Source organism: Heloderma suspectum, chromosome Z (genome assembly GCF_057233095.1).
Source record: "Heloderma suspectum isolate Gila_16-S chromosome Z, 16-S_ref, whole genome shotgun sequence".
NCBI classification, from domain to species: Eukaryota; Metazoa; Chordata; class Lepidosauria; order Squamata; family Helodermatidae; genus Heloderma; species Heloderma suspectum.
This window is the reverse complement of record NC_139476.1, coordinates 1,542,225-1,560,624: the sequence shown is the minus strand read 5'-3', so window position 1 is coordinate 1,560,624 and position 18,400 is coordinate 1,542,225. Positions and strand designations below refer to the sequence as shown.

The 18,400-nt window shown below is 48.5% G+C and overlaps 1 protein-coding gene across 1 annotated transcript; it reads right to left on the bottom strand.

Annotated features, from left to right (window-relative positions):
* Positions 1 to 1,790: 1,790 nt before the first annotated feature.
* Positions 1,791 to 12,039, bottom strand: LOC146333457 (MARVEL domain-containing protein 2-like). Its single transcript, XM_084826272.1, has 6 exons — positions 11,714 to 12,039; positions 8,118 to 9,381; positions 7,299 to 7,480; positions 5,917 to 6,088; positions 3,689 to 3,739; positions 1,791 to 2,280 (listed from the first exon to the last, which is right to left on the bottom strand). The coding sequence occupies exons 2-6, from the start codon at positions 9,255 to 9,257 to the stop codon at positions 2,161 to 2,163; spliced, it is 1,665 nt and encodes a 554-aa protein (XP_084682398.1). The 5' UTR covers positions 9,258 to 9,381; positions 11,714 to 12,039; the 3' UTR covers positions 1,791 to 2,160.
* Positions 12,040 to 18,400: the final 6,361 nt, after the last annotated feature.

Here is an 18,400-nt window from a genome sequence, read left to right as displayed (position 1 = left end):
CTCTTGGCAGCCAGATAGACAGCGCCCGCGGCCGCTCTCTCTACCCCGGGGGTTCTGGGAAACAGAAAGCCTTATTCCACCCTTGCTGATGCCGGGACATCTTTTCTCTTTGCAAGCATCTAGGACAAAAGAAACACATTTTTCTATCGCTCGTTGGCAAGAGGCTTCTGGTGGGGTTTGCAGGCAGCAGGAGGGGCTTGAGAACAGCTGATGGATGTGTTGGGACGACAGCTCCCATCACCCCCAGTCAACATGCTGGCTGGATGGGGGTGCTGGGAGACGCAGCCAGCCAGCCAGCCAGCCAGCACACCCAGGCTGCATCTGGAGGGCGCTGTGTTGGCAAACAATGAACTGTGGTTTCTCTGTGGTTTGCAGACTTTGGGTAAAATCCAATATATAAGTCATACTTAGAGTGTTGTTGTTCAGTCGTTCAGTCGTGTCCGACTCTTCGTGACCCCATGGACCAGAGCACGCCAGGCCTTCCTGTCCTGCGCTCTCTCCCGGAGCGTGCTCAAGTTCATATCCAGTGCATCGGTGATGCTATCCAGCCATCTCATCCTCTGCCGTCCCCTTCTCCGTTTGCCTTCAATCTTTCCCAGCCCCTTCACGGATCACTGCCTTGCTGTGGCGAAGGGGCTTGCGTGACTCAGTGAAGCCATAAGCTATGCCGTGCAGGGCCACCCGAGACGGACAGGTCACGGCGGAGAGTTCTGACAAAATGTGGTCCACTGGAGAAGGAAATGGCAACCCACTCCAGCATTCTTGCCAAGAAAACCCCATGGAACGGATCATACTTAGAGTAGACCCATTGAAATTAAGGGGACTTAAATTAGTCATGACCAACTGAAGTTTCATTCATTTCAATTGGTCTACTCCAAGTAGGGCTTATCTTGGATTTTACCCTTCCGTGCTGGTCGCTTTTGCGCACCAGCTGGGACAGCACGTGTAGCGTAGTAATTAGTGTGCTGGATTGGGACTCAGGAGATCTGGGTTCAAGTCCCCATCTGGCCATGGAGCTCACTGGGTGACTTTGGGCCAGTCACTGACTCTCAGCTTGATCTACCTCACAGGGTTGTTGTGAGGATCAAATGGCCCCACTGAGGTCAATGGGACCTACTCCCAGGTAAGTGCCCTTCAGATCACAGCCCAACTCTGCGTAAAAACAACTTTGCTCTCAAATAGTCCGTGCTGTTTTCCAGGGTTACAAGTAAAGTAGGCAGGTCTCTGCCCTCAAGAAGCTTACAGTGGGGAAAATAAGAGTGAGAGAGACAGCATGGGCAAGGATAAGGAAGGCAGAACAGAGATAAACTCCTCTGCCTGTGCTTAAAGCTTGGTTCTGCTTGGGAAGGAGGATTAAGAAGGCAAGCTGAAGATGTCATGGTTGGAGGAGAGGGGTGGTGCCCACATATTTGTCCAAAGAAGGGGTCCCAGGAATAAGAGGCAGTGAGAGGCAGTGGGCGGAGTCGTATCAGGCAGGCAGGAATGCTGTGGGGCCCTGTAACAGAGTCCCAGGAAAAAGGGGTAGTGAGGGACAGGGGATGGAGTCGTGTCTGGGTGGCAAGGGACCCATAGGAACCTGGGAGGGAGTTCCAGACACAAGGGCCAGCGAAGGGCAAGAGCTGGAATCATTTTAGGGAGGTGGGGTCCTTCAGTCAGAGTCAGAGGAGCGGGGGACATGGGCAAAGCCGTCCTGAGAAGCTGAGGGGTGGGGAGAGCAAGGCTGTGCAGAGCTTTAAAGCTACGGCCAAGGAGTCTATTCTGTCTGGAACACGCAGCGGACCAATGCTTTTATGCTTAGCTAATAATGCTTTTTATTTCCATTTTTAAATAAATTGGCAAACATACAGGCTGTGCAAGCATCGCAGCAAACAGAGGCGCAAAGGTCGTGCGAGCGTCGCAGCAAACAGAGGTGATGCAGCAGCAAAATACCAATTTCTCCCAGAGTCCTCTAAATCAGTCTTTCTTCTGCTCCAGCCAGGCAAAAGTTCTCCTTGGGTAGGCAAAGCCCCATGGAATTTCGCAGAAGACCAAGGAGGACTCCCTCCCCGCACGCCCCGAATCCAGGAGACGAGCAAATCTCTCCGGTTTGCACCACGTCTACCCAAGTCCAATGTTGGTTCCGGTAGATGTCACACATGCCGGCTTAAGTGGCCCAGCCAGTCAGAAGTAGATGGAGCCCTCGCCGGTCGCCTGGTCGTAGGCTTGGATCTGGGCCTTCAGGTGGGCCAGCTTCTTCTTGAGATACTCACACCGCTCCTGCTTCTCCAGGAAAGTGGGGTCCTGTGGGGGGGAAGCACATCAAAAGCTATTGTTCTCTGGTCTTGTGGATGTGAGTAGCATTTGTAGGTCGCTTTGTGAACCAAAACTTGAGCACGCTCCGGGAGAGAGCGCAGGACAGGAAGGCCTGGCGTGCTGTGGTCCATGGGGTCACGAAGAGTCGGACACGACTGAACGACTGAACAACAACATTGTGAACCAAGCTTTGGTTGAAACGGGATAAGAATACAAGAGGGGCCGGCTACAAAAGGGTGCAGTAGCCACACCTCCTAGGAGGAATGCTTCAGATCTGGGTTCCTGCCAGCCAAACAGGCCCTCCTCCAGTATACCCTATGCTGTTAGAGCGAGTGTGGGTGGCTGGGTGGGGGGAGCATGGTGGTGGTGGGAGGGGGCACTCCCCTCTCTCTTGACATCCATTCTTCCTCTATTTTGGACATTCCATTCTCTCTTTCTGCTACCTCTTTCTTTCTTTCTTTCTTTCTATCTTTCTTTCTCTCTCTCTCTCTCTCTTTCTTTTTTACCTCTCTCTCTCTCTCTCTCTCTCTCTCTCTCCCCCCTTCCTCCTTTCCTTTCCTTTCCTTTCCTTTCCTTTCCTTTCCTTTCCTTTCCTTCTCTCTCTCTCTCTCTCTCTCTCTCTCTCTCTGCCACTACATCCTCTCCCTCTTTCTGCCACCCCTTCTGTGTCACCCTCTCTTTCTACCACCCATTTCTCTCTCTCTCCCCTTCCTTCCTTCCTTCCTTCCTTCCTTCCTTCCTTCCTTCCTTCCTTTTCTCTCTTTATGTCTGCTGCCTCTTCCTCTCTCTCTCTCTCTCCACCATGCTCAGCCAAATTGCAAAGAAAACAATGGGGTGCCCCACCATAAGACCATAAGAAGAGGCCTGCTGGATCAGATCCAGGGTCCATCTAGTCCAGCATTCTGTTCACACAGTGGCCAACCAGCTGTTGACCAGGAACCCACAAGCAGGACACAAGCGCAACAGCACCCTCCCGCCCATGCTGCCCAGCATCTGGTGTTCAAAAGCTCACTGCCTCTGGTACTGGAGGTGGCACATAGCCATCAGGACTAGTAGCCATTGCTAGCCTTCTCCTCCAGGAATTTGTCCAACCCTGTTTTAAAGCCAGCCGAAGCGGTGGCCATCACAGCATCCTGTGGTAGCAAATTCCATACTCTGACTCCGCACTGTGTGAAGAAGTACCCCCTTTTATCTGTCCTGGATCTCCCACCCATGAGCTTCATGTGAGGACCTCTTTGGAGAGAGGGAGACCTTCAGAAGATTAGTTTTTGTGAACCTCCCAGAGAGCTTCGGCTATTGGGCGGTATAGAAATGAAATAAATAAATAAATAAATAAATAAATAAATAAATAAATAAGATCATCTTGAAATGACATCCCTGTAACCTTTCATTTTACCTTCTTCTTGGTTTTGAATTCTTTCCACACGGCAGAGATTCGACTTTGCTCCTGCAGAGAGAAAAAAAGCAGGATTTATAATTCCTTACAAAAGAGGCCCACGGTCAGGGCTGTGCTTTTTGGAATTTGGCCCCATGCATGCCCACCATATCAATGAATATGAACTTGAGCACGCTCCGGGAGAGAGCGCAGGACAGGAAGGCCTGGCGTGCTATGGTCCATGGGGTCACGAAGAGTCGGACACGACTGAACGACTGAACAACAACAACAATGCCCACCACTGGAATGTGGCTCCCAGGAGCTTCCCAAAAATGGAACCTGGCTCTCAGGCTGAAAGAGATTCTGCACTCCTGTTGCTTGGGTACCACTGGAGCAACCATTGAGCCTCCTCTACACCACCATTGCAAGGAATTCTGGGGGTGCAACAATCCAACAGCGTACTACAGCCCAACTAAGGTAGAGCATCGATTCCCAGAGCTTCTTCAGCTTGGTCAGAGTCATTTAGGAGTAGCCAGCATCATGTGTTATATTTTACTATTGATTGTTTTATTTATTTATTTATTTATTAAATTTATTAATCGCCCATCTGACTGGTCACCCAGCCACTCTGGGCGATGTACAACCCGCCATAAGACAATTTAAAACAATAAAATTTTACCATAATTTTTTTTTTTTTAAAAAAATACATTTTTAAAAATGTTGGTGTTTGTATAATCAGTGGGGTTTAAAAATAAGATGAGTTACGATGGAAGACAGGATATAAATAGCATTCCCAAGAGACGTCTGCTTGAAGACCCCCAGCAAGGGAGAGCCCACCCACCCCTCTAAGCCACAGTTTCCGTGGTCAAACTGCTTACACTCCAGACGTTTCTCCTAATGTTCGACCAAAATCCACCCTCCTGCAACTTAAGATCGTTAGACCTGCCCTCTGGGGCAGCACAGGTCAAATCTTTGCAGGCTTTTATGTGGTGGTCCTTCCAATCTTTGGAAAGAAAATAATACAATGAAATTATGATGATGAGGAGGAGGAGGAGGATGCCAGAACTGGGTCTCCAACCAGTGTGCCAACAGACACCCCTCTTGATGTCCCCCAGGCTCCCAGCCCCTCCTGATTTTTATTTTGTTTCTCAAGATATTTTGTAATAAAAAAAAAAACCTCATTGGGAGACTAGCATGTCTTTTGGAGTTCAGACCCCACCTCTGCTTTGTCCGTTAGGTTCTTGTGGAAGTTACTTTTCTTTTTATCTCACCAATTTGCCTTCTGGAAAACGGGTGACCGGCCATACCCACCGTGGCAGCCATTTTGTGAACAGGCAACCCCCACAGCAACCATTTTGTGAGAGCACTCATGACACCCTCTCCAAATTCCAAATGTGCCCGCCAACCCAAAAAGGTTGGGGTCCCCTGCACTTGACAGAAAGCCTGATATGTCATCTCTTCCTGATCACAAATAATGTCAGAAGCTCTAAATAAGCTTCCGAACCCTTGAAGACGGTTCGGAAGCTGCAGCTGGTACAGAACGCGGCGGCTCGCCTGATTAAAGGCAGCCGCCGGCGAGATCACATCACTCCAGTGCTGAAGGAGTTGCACTGGTTACCAGTTGTTTTCCGGGCCAAATTCAAGGTGTTGGTTTTGACCTTTAAAACCCTATATGGTTACAGCCCAGCCTACCTCAAGGAGCGCCTCCAGCAACACCAGACAGACCGCTTAACAAGATCAGCCTCGGATGGCCTTCTCTCTGTCCCATCAGCCAGGACAGCTAGACTGGTGGGGACGAGGGAGAGGGCCTTCTCTGTGGTGGCCCCCACTCTGTGGAACTCCCTCCCTAGGGAACTCCGTCATGCCCCCTCTTTAATGAGCTTCCGTCGTGCATTAAAAACGTGGTTGTTCAGGCAGGCATTTGGGGTGGGTTAGGGTATTTTTTTTAAAAAAAAATTATGGTAAAATTTTATTGTTTTAAATTGTTTTATGGGGGTTGTACATCGCCCAGAGTGGCTGGGTGACCAGTCAGATGGGCGATAAATAAATTTAATAAATAAATAAATAAATAAATAAAATAGGAGTTATTATTCCTTCTAAATATAGTCTGTGTTTGCCTATAATGCATAGGCAGACTTTTCAGGGGCTTTCCCCCCTTTTCCTTTTGCAATTGCAAACTTGATGCCAAATAAGAAAAACAAATATTGTCTAAAAAAGAGATAAACCCACGGACAGGAATTGAGAACAACCTTCTTATTCTGATAGTGGCGAGGCAACTTGGACATCATGACTTCCAGGTCCTGAAATTTCCGCCGCGCAGTGTGGACATCACGATACAGCTCCTTGTACTCGGCGTATTGGTCATTGAAGACGGCTTTGTACTTCTCCCGCTCATCCGCAGTTCTAATGGCCGGGTATTTTCTACCCAGCACAAAAAAGGGGTGGCAGAGGAAAACAAAACAAAACGAAAGGGACAGTGTCAGTCAAGGGAGATCATGAAAAGATATGTAAATTAGTTCAATTACTGGTTGTGTGACTGAAATTATCCTTGTTTGAATTTCATAGAAACCTAGAGTTGGAAGGTCCCTTGGAGGTCATCTAGTCTAACCACCTGCTCAGTCCAGTCTCTGCACTTCACCACGCAACTGTCAGATGGTCAACCGGCTTCTGCTTAAATCCCTCCAGTGAATACTCACCACCACCCAGGGAAGCCTGTTGCACTGCTGGACAGCTCTCACTGTTAGGAAATTTCTCCCAATGTTTAGCCGAAATCTGCCTCCCTGCAATTTCCACCCCTTGTTCTAGTTCTGCCCTTGGGAGCAACAGAGAGCAAGTTCTGGTCCATCTTCTGCATGATGGCCCTCCAGATATTAGAAGACTGCTACCATGTCTCCCCTTAATCTTCTCTTCTCAAAGCTAAACATATCCAGCTCTTTCAACCACTCCTCATAGGACTTGGTTTCCAGACCACTGACCAACCTGATTGCTCTTCTTTAGACATGCTCCAACTTGTCAATGGGCTTCTTGAAATGGGGCACCAGAATTGGTCACAGGACTCCAAGTGCAGCTGGACCAGCACAGAATTGAGCAGGGCTATTATTTCCCGCGACTTGGATACTATGCTTCTATTACTGCAGCCTAAGACTACATTAGCCTTTTTAGCAGCCGCATCACGCAGCCGGCTCACGTTCAGCTTATGATCAGCCTTCATCTTGGAGTTCCAAATTGTTTCCGAAGTGGAACCCATTTATTCGGGAACACCCACTGCCCAAGAGTATAGCACATGTACGGTTTGCCCCAGCTTTAGGTTCAATCCTGACTCTCCGTACCCACAACCATTAATGTTACCAACAAATGCACCGCATGCAATAGAAGAAGAAAAACAGACCTTGCTGTGAGCTTGGCATATGGTTGCACCAAGATTTTCTGTGTGGTGTTTTACCAAGCTAAGGGAGCATAGGTATTTAGTTGAAATATTTCAAGGGCTCACCTGGCCAAATAATGAGTCCACAATGGTACCCGGCATGTAGCTAGACACTGGGCTAACCCAGCAAAGCAGTTGCTTGGCACAACCTTCTCCCTGTCCTATAAACCTCCTGAACATTTTGCTGAACCACCCTTCCTTACTTACAAGACATAGTCAGGGACGACATGAGGTTTGGGGTTGTGACCCGTCGGGATGGTGAGGTTTAGCATCTCCGGGTCCTCACCCTTCTCCGAGAACTCAACGCGCTTGGTGACTTTCCCGGCCGGAGGAGCATCACCCCGGGAGAAGGCTTGCTGGGGTACCACTTGCAAGACACTCGGCTTTCGCTGTGGGAGGGGGCGGAAAAAGAGGCCGAAAGGAGGTTCACAGATGGTTAAAAGCTCAGCTTTCAAATGAAGAGAGAGGGGGCCGTGGACATATCTTCTGTGGGAGAACTCAACTCATTCCTATGTTGGGAACACAGGAACCTGCCTTCTAATGAGGCAGAAAGTTGACCCATCTACCCCAGCACTGGCTAGTACTCTGACTGGTTCTCTAGAGACTCAAGTGAGAGAGAGCAGCCCTTCCCTTCTCAGACAAGATCTTTTCTGTTCTGACATGGCCGGCATTGAACCTGGGGCCTTCTGCATGCAAAGCAGGTGCTCAACCACAGAGCTATGATCCTCGCCTTCAATAAAATAAGGTTCCAGCCCTCATGCTTCTGACTGGTTTAAATAACAACATTGGAAGCCGCCTTATCCTGAGTCAGAACCTTGGTCCATCTAGCTCAGTCTTTTCTCATGTGTAGTCTCGAAAAACTGCACAAAAGCCAGGGCACCGCCAAATGATTGGGGGTTGGGGAAAAGGGGGGGCCAGGGGGAGGGGGCATGGCTAGTGGGGGAATGCTGGAGGGCTGGATTTGGCCCCCGGGCCTCAGGTTCTGCACCTCAGCTCTAACTCCACTTGCCCATGGTGGGGTCTTACCTGAGCCAGCTTCCTCGCAGTTTCATGCCTCCACATCTTGAGACAGACGAGGGAGCCCGCCAGGTACAGCGACATAGTGACGAAGAGGAAGGCAATGGCGGCCACTTGCCCACCTTCGATCCGGCACAAGGCCACGATCAGTGGGTTGGTGGCAAAGATGGAGTAGCACAGGCCACCACGGTTGACATCATTGACATAGGCGATGGCGGCGGCCATATACAGCAGGAACATGATGAGGTTGAGAGCAAACTCTGTCAAGGGCCACCAGTGGGAATTGAGGAGGATGGTCTGGTAGTACATGGTCACTCCCAGGCCCAACAGGATCACTGTCACTAGCCACACTAGGCTGGCCACCACCAGCACGAACGGGGTCATCGGGCCATAGTAGTTGTAGCCGTATCCCCCTCCTGTGATGCCGTTGTAGGGCAGGAAACTGTTTCCATAGAACTGAGACAACTGGTAGTCCTTCTGGATATAAGCCGCTGTGCAAGCAAAGACCATTCCACCCAAGATCAGCTCCAGGCCACCCATTAACCGGAGGAGGCCCGGCCACGACTTCATGTAGCCATACTTGTGGTCATAGGCCTCCAGCTTCTCCTTGTAGCTTGGCGGAGCGGTCGAGAAGTCACCCTGGCTTGTGGCGGTCAGTGTCTTCCCAGACTTTGAGGGGGTGTTGGAGGCCGAGAGGGGGTTCTTGTAATCTCCACCGCTATCACTGTCATTGCCACTGGAGCTCCCCTTGCCATCAAAGACGGTTCTCTGCGTGTGCTCTGAAAGTGGAGACACTGGTGGGGAGCACTTGAACCCTTCTGGGGAATAGGTCAAGAGAGATGGCCCCACCTGGGGCTGTCTCTGCCATTGTCGGAAAAAGTTCTTCCAAGATGGGGGAACGAACCGCCTCACAGGCTTCAAAGGGGGCGTCTCTTTGTTCTGAGGTACGCTGGTGGAGGCCAAAGGAAAAAACCCATGTGGAGATGAGTGGGAACCACCTGAGCAGCTGGAACCCGATGAGTTTCCTGAATTTTTGGCCCAAGTTTCCATTGGGCCCAGCTGGCTGGAGGCACTTATAAGGCCTCTGATCTCATCCACCATTGGCTGCCTCTCCTCTCTGACCGAAGCAGGTGTATCTTCAGTGGCCATTCCCCCAAACGGCTGCCTGAGCAAATCTTCACTCTCAGCACCATTCTGCACGGGTCTCACAAGGCAGCAGATGAGATTCGGTGAGGACCACACCTGGAAGACTGGACAGTTCCGCTCACTCCACCTAAAAAAGGATATTGTAGAGTTGGGGAAACGTGCAGAAAAATGGGAACAAAATGGATCAAGGGGCTGGAGCAGCTCCCCTATGAGGCGGTTGCAGTGTTTGGGGCTCTTTAGCTTAAAAAAAAAACCGGCAAGTGAGGGGTGACATGATAGAGGTGTATAAAAGGATGCCTGTTGAGGAGGAAGTGGAGAGGGAGACATCTTTCTCCCTCTCTCATAATAGTAGAACCCAATGGGCTCATCCCATGAAGCTGATTCGTGGGAGGTTCAGGACAGATAAATGGAAGGACTTCTTTGCCCAGCGCAGAGTTAAAGTATGGAATTCACTACCACAGGATGTAGCGATGGCCACCAGCTTGGATGGCTTTAAAAGGGGGTTAGATAAATACCTGGAGGAAGAGGCTATCTAGTCCTGATGGCACTGTGCTACCTCCAGTACCAGAGGCAATGAGCCTATGTATACCAGTTGCTGGGGAACATGGGCGGGAGGGTGCTGCTTGTGGGTTCCTGGTCGACAGCTGGTTGGCCACTGTGTGAACGGAAGGCTGGACGAGTTGAACCCTTGGTCTGATCCAGCACAGCTCTCCTTACATTCTTATGATGGGACACCCCATTCTTCTCTCTGCAATTTGGCTGAGCATGGTGGACAGGGCAGGAGCTACTTTAGTGACCGGAGGATTAAAATTTAACATTTGGGTTAAACTCTGTGATTAATAACAGCTCTCTCTCTCTTTCTCTCTCTTTGTTTCATTCAACTAGCTCTTAAGACAACCTTCGGACAATGCTGCGTGTGTATGAGAATATGCCATGCAGCGTTCCAACGTCCCCTATATGCCTGGCCTCACCTCCCCAAACCGCAGGCCAGTAGCCACATCCTTTTTTGGCCCTGGAGTGCTTCAAACGGGTTGGGCTACAGCTCCTATCATCCTCCAGCCTTGGTGGGGATGATGGGGTAGTGGTCCAACATTTCAGGAGGGCATCAGGTTGAGGAGGACCCAAGGACGAGAGCAGCCAGGGTGGCTTTTCATGCCCAGGAAGAACCTTGAGGCAGAATCCTTTTGAACAAGGGGTTCTATGCAGCTCTGAGAGAGCTATAGCCCCCATTCTGGGCTGACTGAACGCCCCTTTCTTGGTGCTTGAACCGGCTCCTTTCCCCAGCACCCCAACCTTCCAAACAGTAGCTCTAATGATTAGGAAATAAAGTAATAATGACAAGCAGCAGCATCGATGAAATCTAGGGTAGATGGTAATCAAATTGCAGTATTTTTTTAAAATTGGACAACCATTTATTTCTTCTTGGGGGGGGGGAGATTTTTTAATTATTATTATTCCATTTCTATATTGCCCCACAGCCGAAGCAAAGAGACAACGGTTCAGTTTTGAGAATTCGGCTGCTGGAGTGCCAAAAATAAATGTATTTAAAGGTAACATGTCCTGATGCATGGCTTGTTCTCTATGCTGTTTTTCTTTTTTACAACTATCAAAAAAGAAGAAGGATAATAACGATAATGAAGATGATAATGATACTGACAACAATAGAGTTTACAGTGGTGGCAGTGTTTCAAAATGGGCTACCTTTTAAAAACTTAGTTTCATTATAAAATGTCAGCACAAGAAAAAAGAAAGTAAGGACAGAAAGAAAAAATGTGGCTAGATAGATTTGAATATATGAATTTCAGTGCATACATATGAAAAGTGTGTGTGTGTGTGTGTGTGTGTGTGTGCAGGAAATTCTAAGGTTTCTAAGATCTATTCCTCAACTTCCACAAAAGCGGAGCAAATACCTACTTTTAAATGATACAACACATAAATCATAGCACGTTTCCATCCAAAAACATTTGAAAAAACCAATCTTTATTATGCTACAACTTACTAAACAACCCAAATAAGAAAAAAAAAAAAGTTGAACTGGACGTAAAAGACAAAGAAAAGCAGGTGCCTCTCATATTACCAACATCCCCCCACCCCCAAAGACCCCCCCAAACATGAAAATGGGCTACCTTAGGGTCATGCCGATGTAGTGCGACGCCCTTCCCAAACCATGGATGAGACCCATCTACTCTCTTCTCCCCCGTGGCCTGCCAGGCAGTGGTGCCCTGGTAGCCCCCATTGGTCCTCCACTGACCCCCCCGGCGCCCCAAATTCACCTCCAGCGGCCCATCTGCTTCCCAGGAGCATCACCTCTTGTTCTGCAGAACCCTGCGGACTGGCTTCACTGGTTCCTGCTCCATCTTTTCTCCATCCCATCCTCCTAACCGCCTTGCTGCTTTTGCTCTCCTTCGCACCTGACACAATCCACCCTCTCACTTACCCCCCCCCCCATGACACGGTACCTTCAACCGTTTTACGATTCTCGCAGCAGAGATGCTATGTCAGAGAGGGAGACAGTGAGATCAACTGTCTGACTTGCTCCACTTCAAAGCTTCAGAGGAAACACGCTGCTTCCTTCTCCCCGGCAGTCTCCAGGGTATGTAGGGATCCAGGTTTAGCCTCAGCCAGGCAACTGCAAAAACACGCATGCACAAATAACGTTGTGGTGCACAGACGTGCCGAATCCAGCACGTTATCGGCTCTGGTGCAGTTAAATATTAACTGCGTGCCGGCCAGGAGACTGCTCCAGTGACAAGCGTCGCACACAGAACGTGCTTTGAAACAGTGCGGCAGCCACAGGGAGCTGCAGCCTGTTGAGAATATTCTTGCCTTCCTCCCCCCTCTGAGCTTTCAGATTTAGTTTTTTGAAAAAACAGCAACCCTCTAACACAGAGGTGCTGAACTTTAGGCCCCAGGGCCAAACTTGGCCCTCTGGGGTTCCCGAGAAGGCCACACCCCTTCTCCTGGCCACACCCTCTTTCCTCCAACCCCCAATCCTTTGGTGGCTTTCCTGGGGTTTGCGCAGTTTTTCCCCATTCTAAAAGGCTAAAATGCCTCTTATGGGCTCTGACTCCAATAAACCCTGGCCATTGGCCGTGGTGATTGGGGCTGATGGACATTGCGATCCAAAATATCTGGGGGGTGCCAAATTGGATATGGCTGCACTGCTGACGGGAATTGTAGTCTAAAATATCTGGGGGACACCAGGTTGGAGAAGGCTGCAGTGCTGATGGGGACTGTAGTCCAAAATATCTGGAGGGCATCAGGTCAGGGAAGGAAGACTACGGTGCTGTGGATCATTTAGGACATCAAGGCCAGCACCAGCTCAGTGCACAGAAAATGAGCGGCATTGCGCAGAAAGCATGTTGATGTAACCGTGCACAGGACTGCATCACGGCGGACCGTTTGTTTTTTGCAGTGTTCGTCAAAGCGCCTGTGCACATCGCTGACGCCGGGGTGAGGACAGGATACGAAGGAAGGAAAGGAGACTGCCACGGCAAACTGCCTGAGCGCAGCCCACCACTAAAAACAAATCAAAGGAGACTTAAAAAATAAAGAAAACATGCCAAAGGGCTCCATTCAGACCCCATCAGAATGGATGCCTTTGCCCACATGGGTTGATTCTACGCAGATTTGTGTGAAAAACTGCTTCACGGGATTTTCCCGACACGCATGTGAGCTGCAGCACATCTCCATCTGCCCTGCGAGTAGGACTTGAGCCAGCCTCATAAAGCAGGGGTGGGGAACTCCAGCTCCCATCAACCCTAGCCAGTGTGGCTGATAGCCAGGGATGATGGGAGTTGTAGTCCGGCCACGCCTGTGCTGTGATCGCCCCGTGCTTTTTAACTTGATGGGAGAGGGCTGCTACAGCAGGGTCGGACCACTAGATGGCAACAAACAGCCGGAGAAGGACTGATCCTGATGAGTTGTAACAATGTCCCCCCCACCACCTGGGGCTCTCCAGATGTTTGGGGCTACAGCGCCCAGTGTTGGCTGGGGCTGGTGGGAGGTGGAGTCCAAAACTTCTGGAAAGCACCAGGTGCGGGACGGCTGAATTATATGTTCCAATCCCTCTGCCTTTTCTCAGCTGTCTTTCCCTGCCTTGGTGAGGAGGGTTGGGGGGTCTTGAAGCTTTGCTCCAGCAGAGACCCCTCCTCGGATCGTTTCCCCCTTCCAGTGCTGCTGTTATCCTGGGCTCCCCCATCCCTCCCATGAGTGTGCCAGAGCATCCATCGCTTTGCCCATGCCGCTTTTGGTTTCAGCTGCTGGGCCCATCCGTTGGCGGCTTTGCTGGTATGTTTAGCACCTTGCATAGGTATTTTGCTTGCTTATTTATTTGTTTGTTTGTTTTCATTTCTATACCACTCTCTGGAAACTGCCCCGGAAATTGATGTTGAATAATAGCGACAAAGCATTGATCTTTGAATTTTCTAAATGGAACTGAATGCTTTAACGTTTCACGATTGTAGCAGGAGCCTGTATGCCATTGGCTTGTGTGTGTGCGAGGTCGGTTTTAAAAAGGTGGCAACCCGAGCAAATATGTGGGTTTGTGGGAGAAAACTGGCTCAAACGAAAACTGCGCATGTATATAAGATGTGGACATGTGGATTTAAGCTGACTAGTGTATAATGTATATATTTTTAAAGCTGTGGAATCTCCCTAATGAAGTGGGACTCTAATGAAAACCCTTGATTTCGGTACAAATGGGAGAATGAGTAGCTTCCTTGTAAGTAGACCGATAACTGTCCATTATATTTATCTATTATTTAATTATTGTGAACTGCCCAGACAGCTTTGGCTATTGGGAGGTATAGTAAGAAATGTCATAAATGAAATGTCATACGTACATGCATACATACAACCACACTCACGAACTCACAAATGACATACAGACCCCTGCTGAAACATAATCGTGAAACATTATGGCTGTGTGTGTTTGTGGTTTTATGTATTTATTTGGAATAATAATAATAATAATAATAATAATAATTCCGTTACTGTATTTTAAATCTTTGCATCGCTGCAAGGTTTTATTTTGGTTCTGATTTATTTATACTGTAGTTTCAAACTTTTAAATGGCCTTTGATTGTGTAGTATTTATTGCTGAGACTTGCCCAGAGAGCTTCAGCTATTGGGCAGTATAGAATATAATAAATAACTAATATAATACAATAATGGCATGAATATGCTTGAATTAAAGGGGGGTCAGCCTCCTCACTTTCTCTGCTGACCCCCCCCCCAGCCTCTACTTTTATTTTAGGCGGCTAATGTGTGTGGGGGGGAATAATGTGATGTGATGCAAATTAGAGGACGGCAAGATTGGGTCTGTGGGTGTCATTCAAGCTCCTCTAAACCTCTCCCCCCACAGTCCTGCAAAGTAGGGCCCCATTCTTTCACCCCATATTTCGGACAGGGGGTGAGGTTCAGCTGAGAGAGAGAGATTTGTCTCATAATTGTTTGGGCGTAAAGGTGAGATCTGAATCCATTGACCCAATTCATAGCTTCTTTTAGCTCCTGCAGCAGGATGGGCAAGTTGTGGCCTTCCAGATGTGTTGGACTACAACTCCCATCAGCCTTAGCCAGCATTGCCAACACTGACGCATGGTGGGAAGTGTAGGCCACCTCTGCACTACAGCCAGAGGGCTGGGGATGATTGGAGTTGTAGTCCAACACATCTGGAGAGTGGGAGCTTAGGGTGGGAGCAATGCCACAGTAATACACAATTAACATCTGAAATCTGAAATTTCCCACATACAGGAGTTTGACGCCTGCAGCCTCAGTGGAGAAAACCTCTCTCACCAGCCTCCTGGTTTTAATTATTTTTAAGCCACCCAGCTTCAGGAATGCTGTGTAACTCAAAAGCTTGCACGTATTTTTTTGGTATAACTCAAAAGCTTGCCAATTTTTTGTGTGCAGGGGGTGGGGAAGTTTTGGAAAACAAGTGACTGGGGCGGGAAGGTTGAAACTTCCCTTCCTCATGCATGGTGGTCTCAATCTGGAACAGAGTCCTATGAGCTTACTTTAGAGTAAGAAAGAAGGAAAAGGTCAGCCACTTGCTGTGTATTTAACGTATCGCGTAGTCCATTTCTTTATTTGATTGATTTGATTTGTGCCCTGCCTTTCTACCAAGAAAAATGGCACTCAAGTTTGACCCTGATCCTTCACCGCTGGCTGCTTCTAAGAAGCAGAAATGTGCATATATGGGAAAAGAACATTTCTGGCACCCTTTCTTACACACGCACACGCACACGCCCTCTCCCCCTGCAAAATAAAGATGCTGGATGCAGGTCAGTAGTAACCTCGAAACTTGCAAAACACAGCACAGCTAGAAGGCTCCAATGCAAAGGGAAGAGGGAGGGGAAAAAAGAAAGCGACAAAACACTTATTCAGAGTCTTTATTACATCGGTTTTAATTCTGCATACATTAGCAGTGTACATAAAACACTGTGGAGAAAAAAGTCGATATTCCTAAGAAGAAATACTAACGAAGTATCTAGATCTGGCCACGCTCTCCGCCTCCCCTCCCCAACCACACTTGTCCATTGCCTCCCTCAAGGAAAGAAGAAAGAAAGAAAGAAAGAAAGAAAGAAAGAAAGAAAGAAAGAAAGGGATAGAGTCAGGGACTTCCTGAGCCTGCACTGAGCAGGGGGTGGTCTAAGTGGTCTCTAAGGCCCCTTCCAGCTTTCTGTGATTTCTTAGCCACCACACGAGGAACAGCACAGGTCACAAGGCCAAAGTGCTTTGCTTGCATGCATCGTTGCACTAGTTCTCATAACAGCCTTGTAAGGTAGATCCGTATTATTGTCCCCTCACTCTTTCAGAGGACGGAATAGCATTATCCCTACAGCCAGCCTTAGAGGGTGGGATTCAGGCTGGGCCTTTTGCAGCTACGATGCTATGCCAGTCCTCTCAGGCAGAGGACAAGCAAGCTGGGTCGGTCCAGTTGACAGAATTTGAGCCTCTCGGTATAGAGTAGACTGGGGGGGAGGGTTGATTCTGGGGGTATCACTGAGTAGCCTTACTCATTCTCCTTATTCTCCATCACTGGCATGTTAAGAATTGCCAAGAACAGCCATGAGCTTCCAGCTGGGGCTCCTGGGAGGGTAAATTCAGTGGCGCAGCAGCATCAGGGCTCGCAGGGTCAAAGCCCTGGGACTTTTTTATTAGCACGGATGCTGACATCACCTGCCACCCCCCTCGGACTTCGCCGTTCCTTCTAAATTTTGCTGTAATCCTCACAGCAGCTGAGGGGGAATGAATTTCCCCAGAAACAATGTATTGTTAGGGACTATCCTGTAATGCAACACATTTTGGGGCGCCTTGGTTTTGAATGGGCAGTTCGGACCCATTCGCTGAACAGAAGATCTGCGCCTTTTAGTGGAGATCATGAGTAGCAGATCATGCCTGCATTTTTTGCCTCTCCTTGGGAGCGTGGCCACAGGATCTTTCAGGATGAGTGCCTGCACTTCCAAAATGTACCACTACACCAATGGATAAATTTGATAAAAGTTTTGGTAAAACGTTGTGCTAAAGTTTCGCCAATGCGGCGTGTCCAAAATGTTTGCACCCTCATCCTGTGGATTCAACTGCAGGGCCCATCTGTGTCATGTGCATGCCCCTTCCTGCTTCTCCAGTGCAGAGCGTGGTTACGTGTGGATCATGGCCTTGAGCCCGTCAAGCTGCCTTCCTTGGAATCCCAAGGGCAACCCAGAGGCACCTTTGAGCATGCAGGGACCTGGATTCAACCAGATCTCAGTTTGGAGTGGGATTAAGATTGGTGAGAATAAGGTGGGCTGGGTGTAGGATGGAGATGCGCAAGAGGTTTACCAGAGACATGACGGCTGTTTGAAAAAGGGACTGTGGGCTCATCTCACCGCTGCCCCTAGTCAAACAGGTTGGGCAGGATTTTGTATCGTTTCCCAAACCTGCAAGATCTGTTTGAGGCATCAGCAAAGGAAGACATGTGTGTATGTCCTGAGAGAGGATGAATCTCTCCCCCCAGTTTCAACTCAGTGCAAACTCCTGCCCCCCGCCAAAACACTGCCAAAACTTACACCACCAATATCTATCAGAGGGAAGCTTTGCGCTTGCGCACCCCAATCAGGCAAAAGGATCCATGCAGTTGTGGTTTCAAGTTTTCAACTTCATGCAAGCACATGCACACGCTGTCCCCTGCTGGTCCAGTGGCCCTCTGAATTCAAATGCTTGCAGGTCAATGTTTTTATTGGGCCATTTCCCACCTAGTGGGCGATTTCCCACCTAGACTGAGCGACATAATAGATCAGGAAGCCGGCAATATGCAGAATAATAATACTGGGCTACCATGCAGGGTTGTTGTAAGGAGAACTGATTATGCATGTGAAGCACCGTGAACATCATTCTGTTAATGATCTCTGCAAAGAAGTTACTGTAAGGTTTGTTTGCATGCCTTATTTAGACAGTTATTTCGTTATTCGCTATTTATATTAACTGTCTTATTTAGACAGTTAATATCTCTAAATATTTCGTCCTTCTTTGGGGGGAGAAAAGGGGGTCTAAATCAAGAAAACACAGAAAATCACTGATAAGGACTGAAACCTGATAGAAAGGGTTGCTCCTCCTGCGGTTGCAGGGAGATGCGCGTGACAGATTTTAAAAATGTAAACAGCACCTCTATGATTCTCATGCTCGTAACTGTGCATTTTGGATCACTTGGCATTGTAAGCAAAGCGGCTTCAACAGAAGTGGCACATAACTGCAAAACTGCACTCTAACTTTTTAAAAAATACTCTATATTGATATTTCAAATATTTATTGATCTGTTTGTTTACTATCAAAGTATTTATATCCCACCTCGGGGACCTAAAAATGGGTCCCTGAAGCAGCTCACATAAAAACAAACAAGCAAACAAGCCCAACAATGATAAATCCAAAAGCATAATAATGAAGCAAGTTTGTTCACATGCTTTGCATACATGGTCTTGTTCTAATTCATACAACAGTCCTGTAAGGTAGGTTAGTACTATTATCCAGTAGAGGTTGGTGGCTCCAATGTTAGTGGGGGTGGTGAATCCACTCTGGGTTTTGGTCGTAACCGGTTAGAACTTTGCACCTTGGATAGCCCCTTTAGAGTCCTGACTACTTCTGACTGAAACCTGGAGCAGATTCAC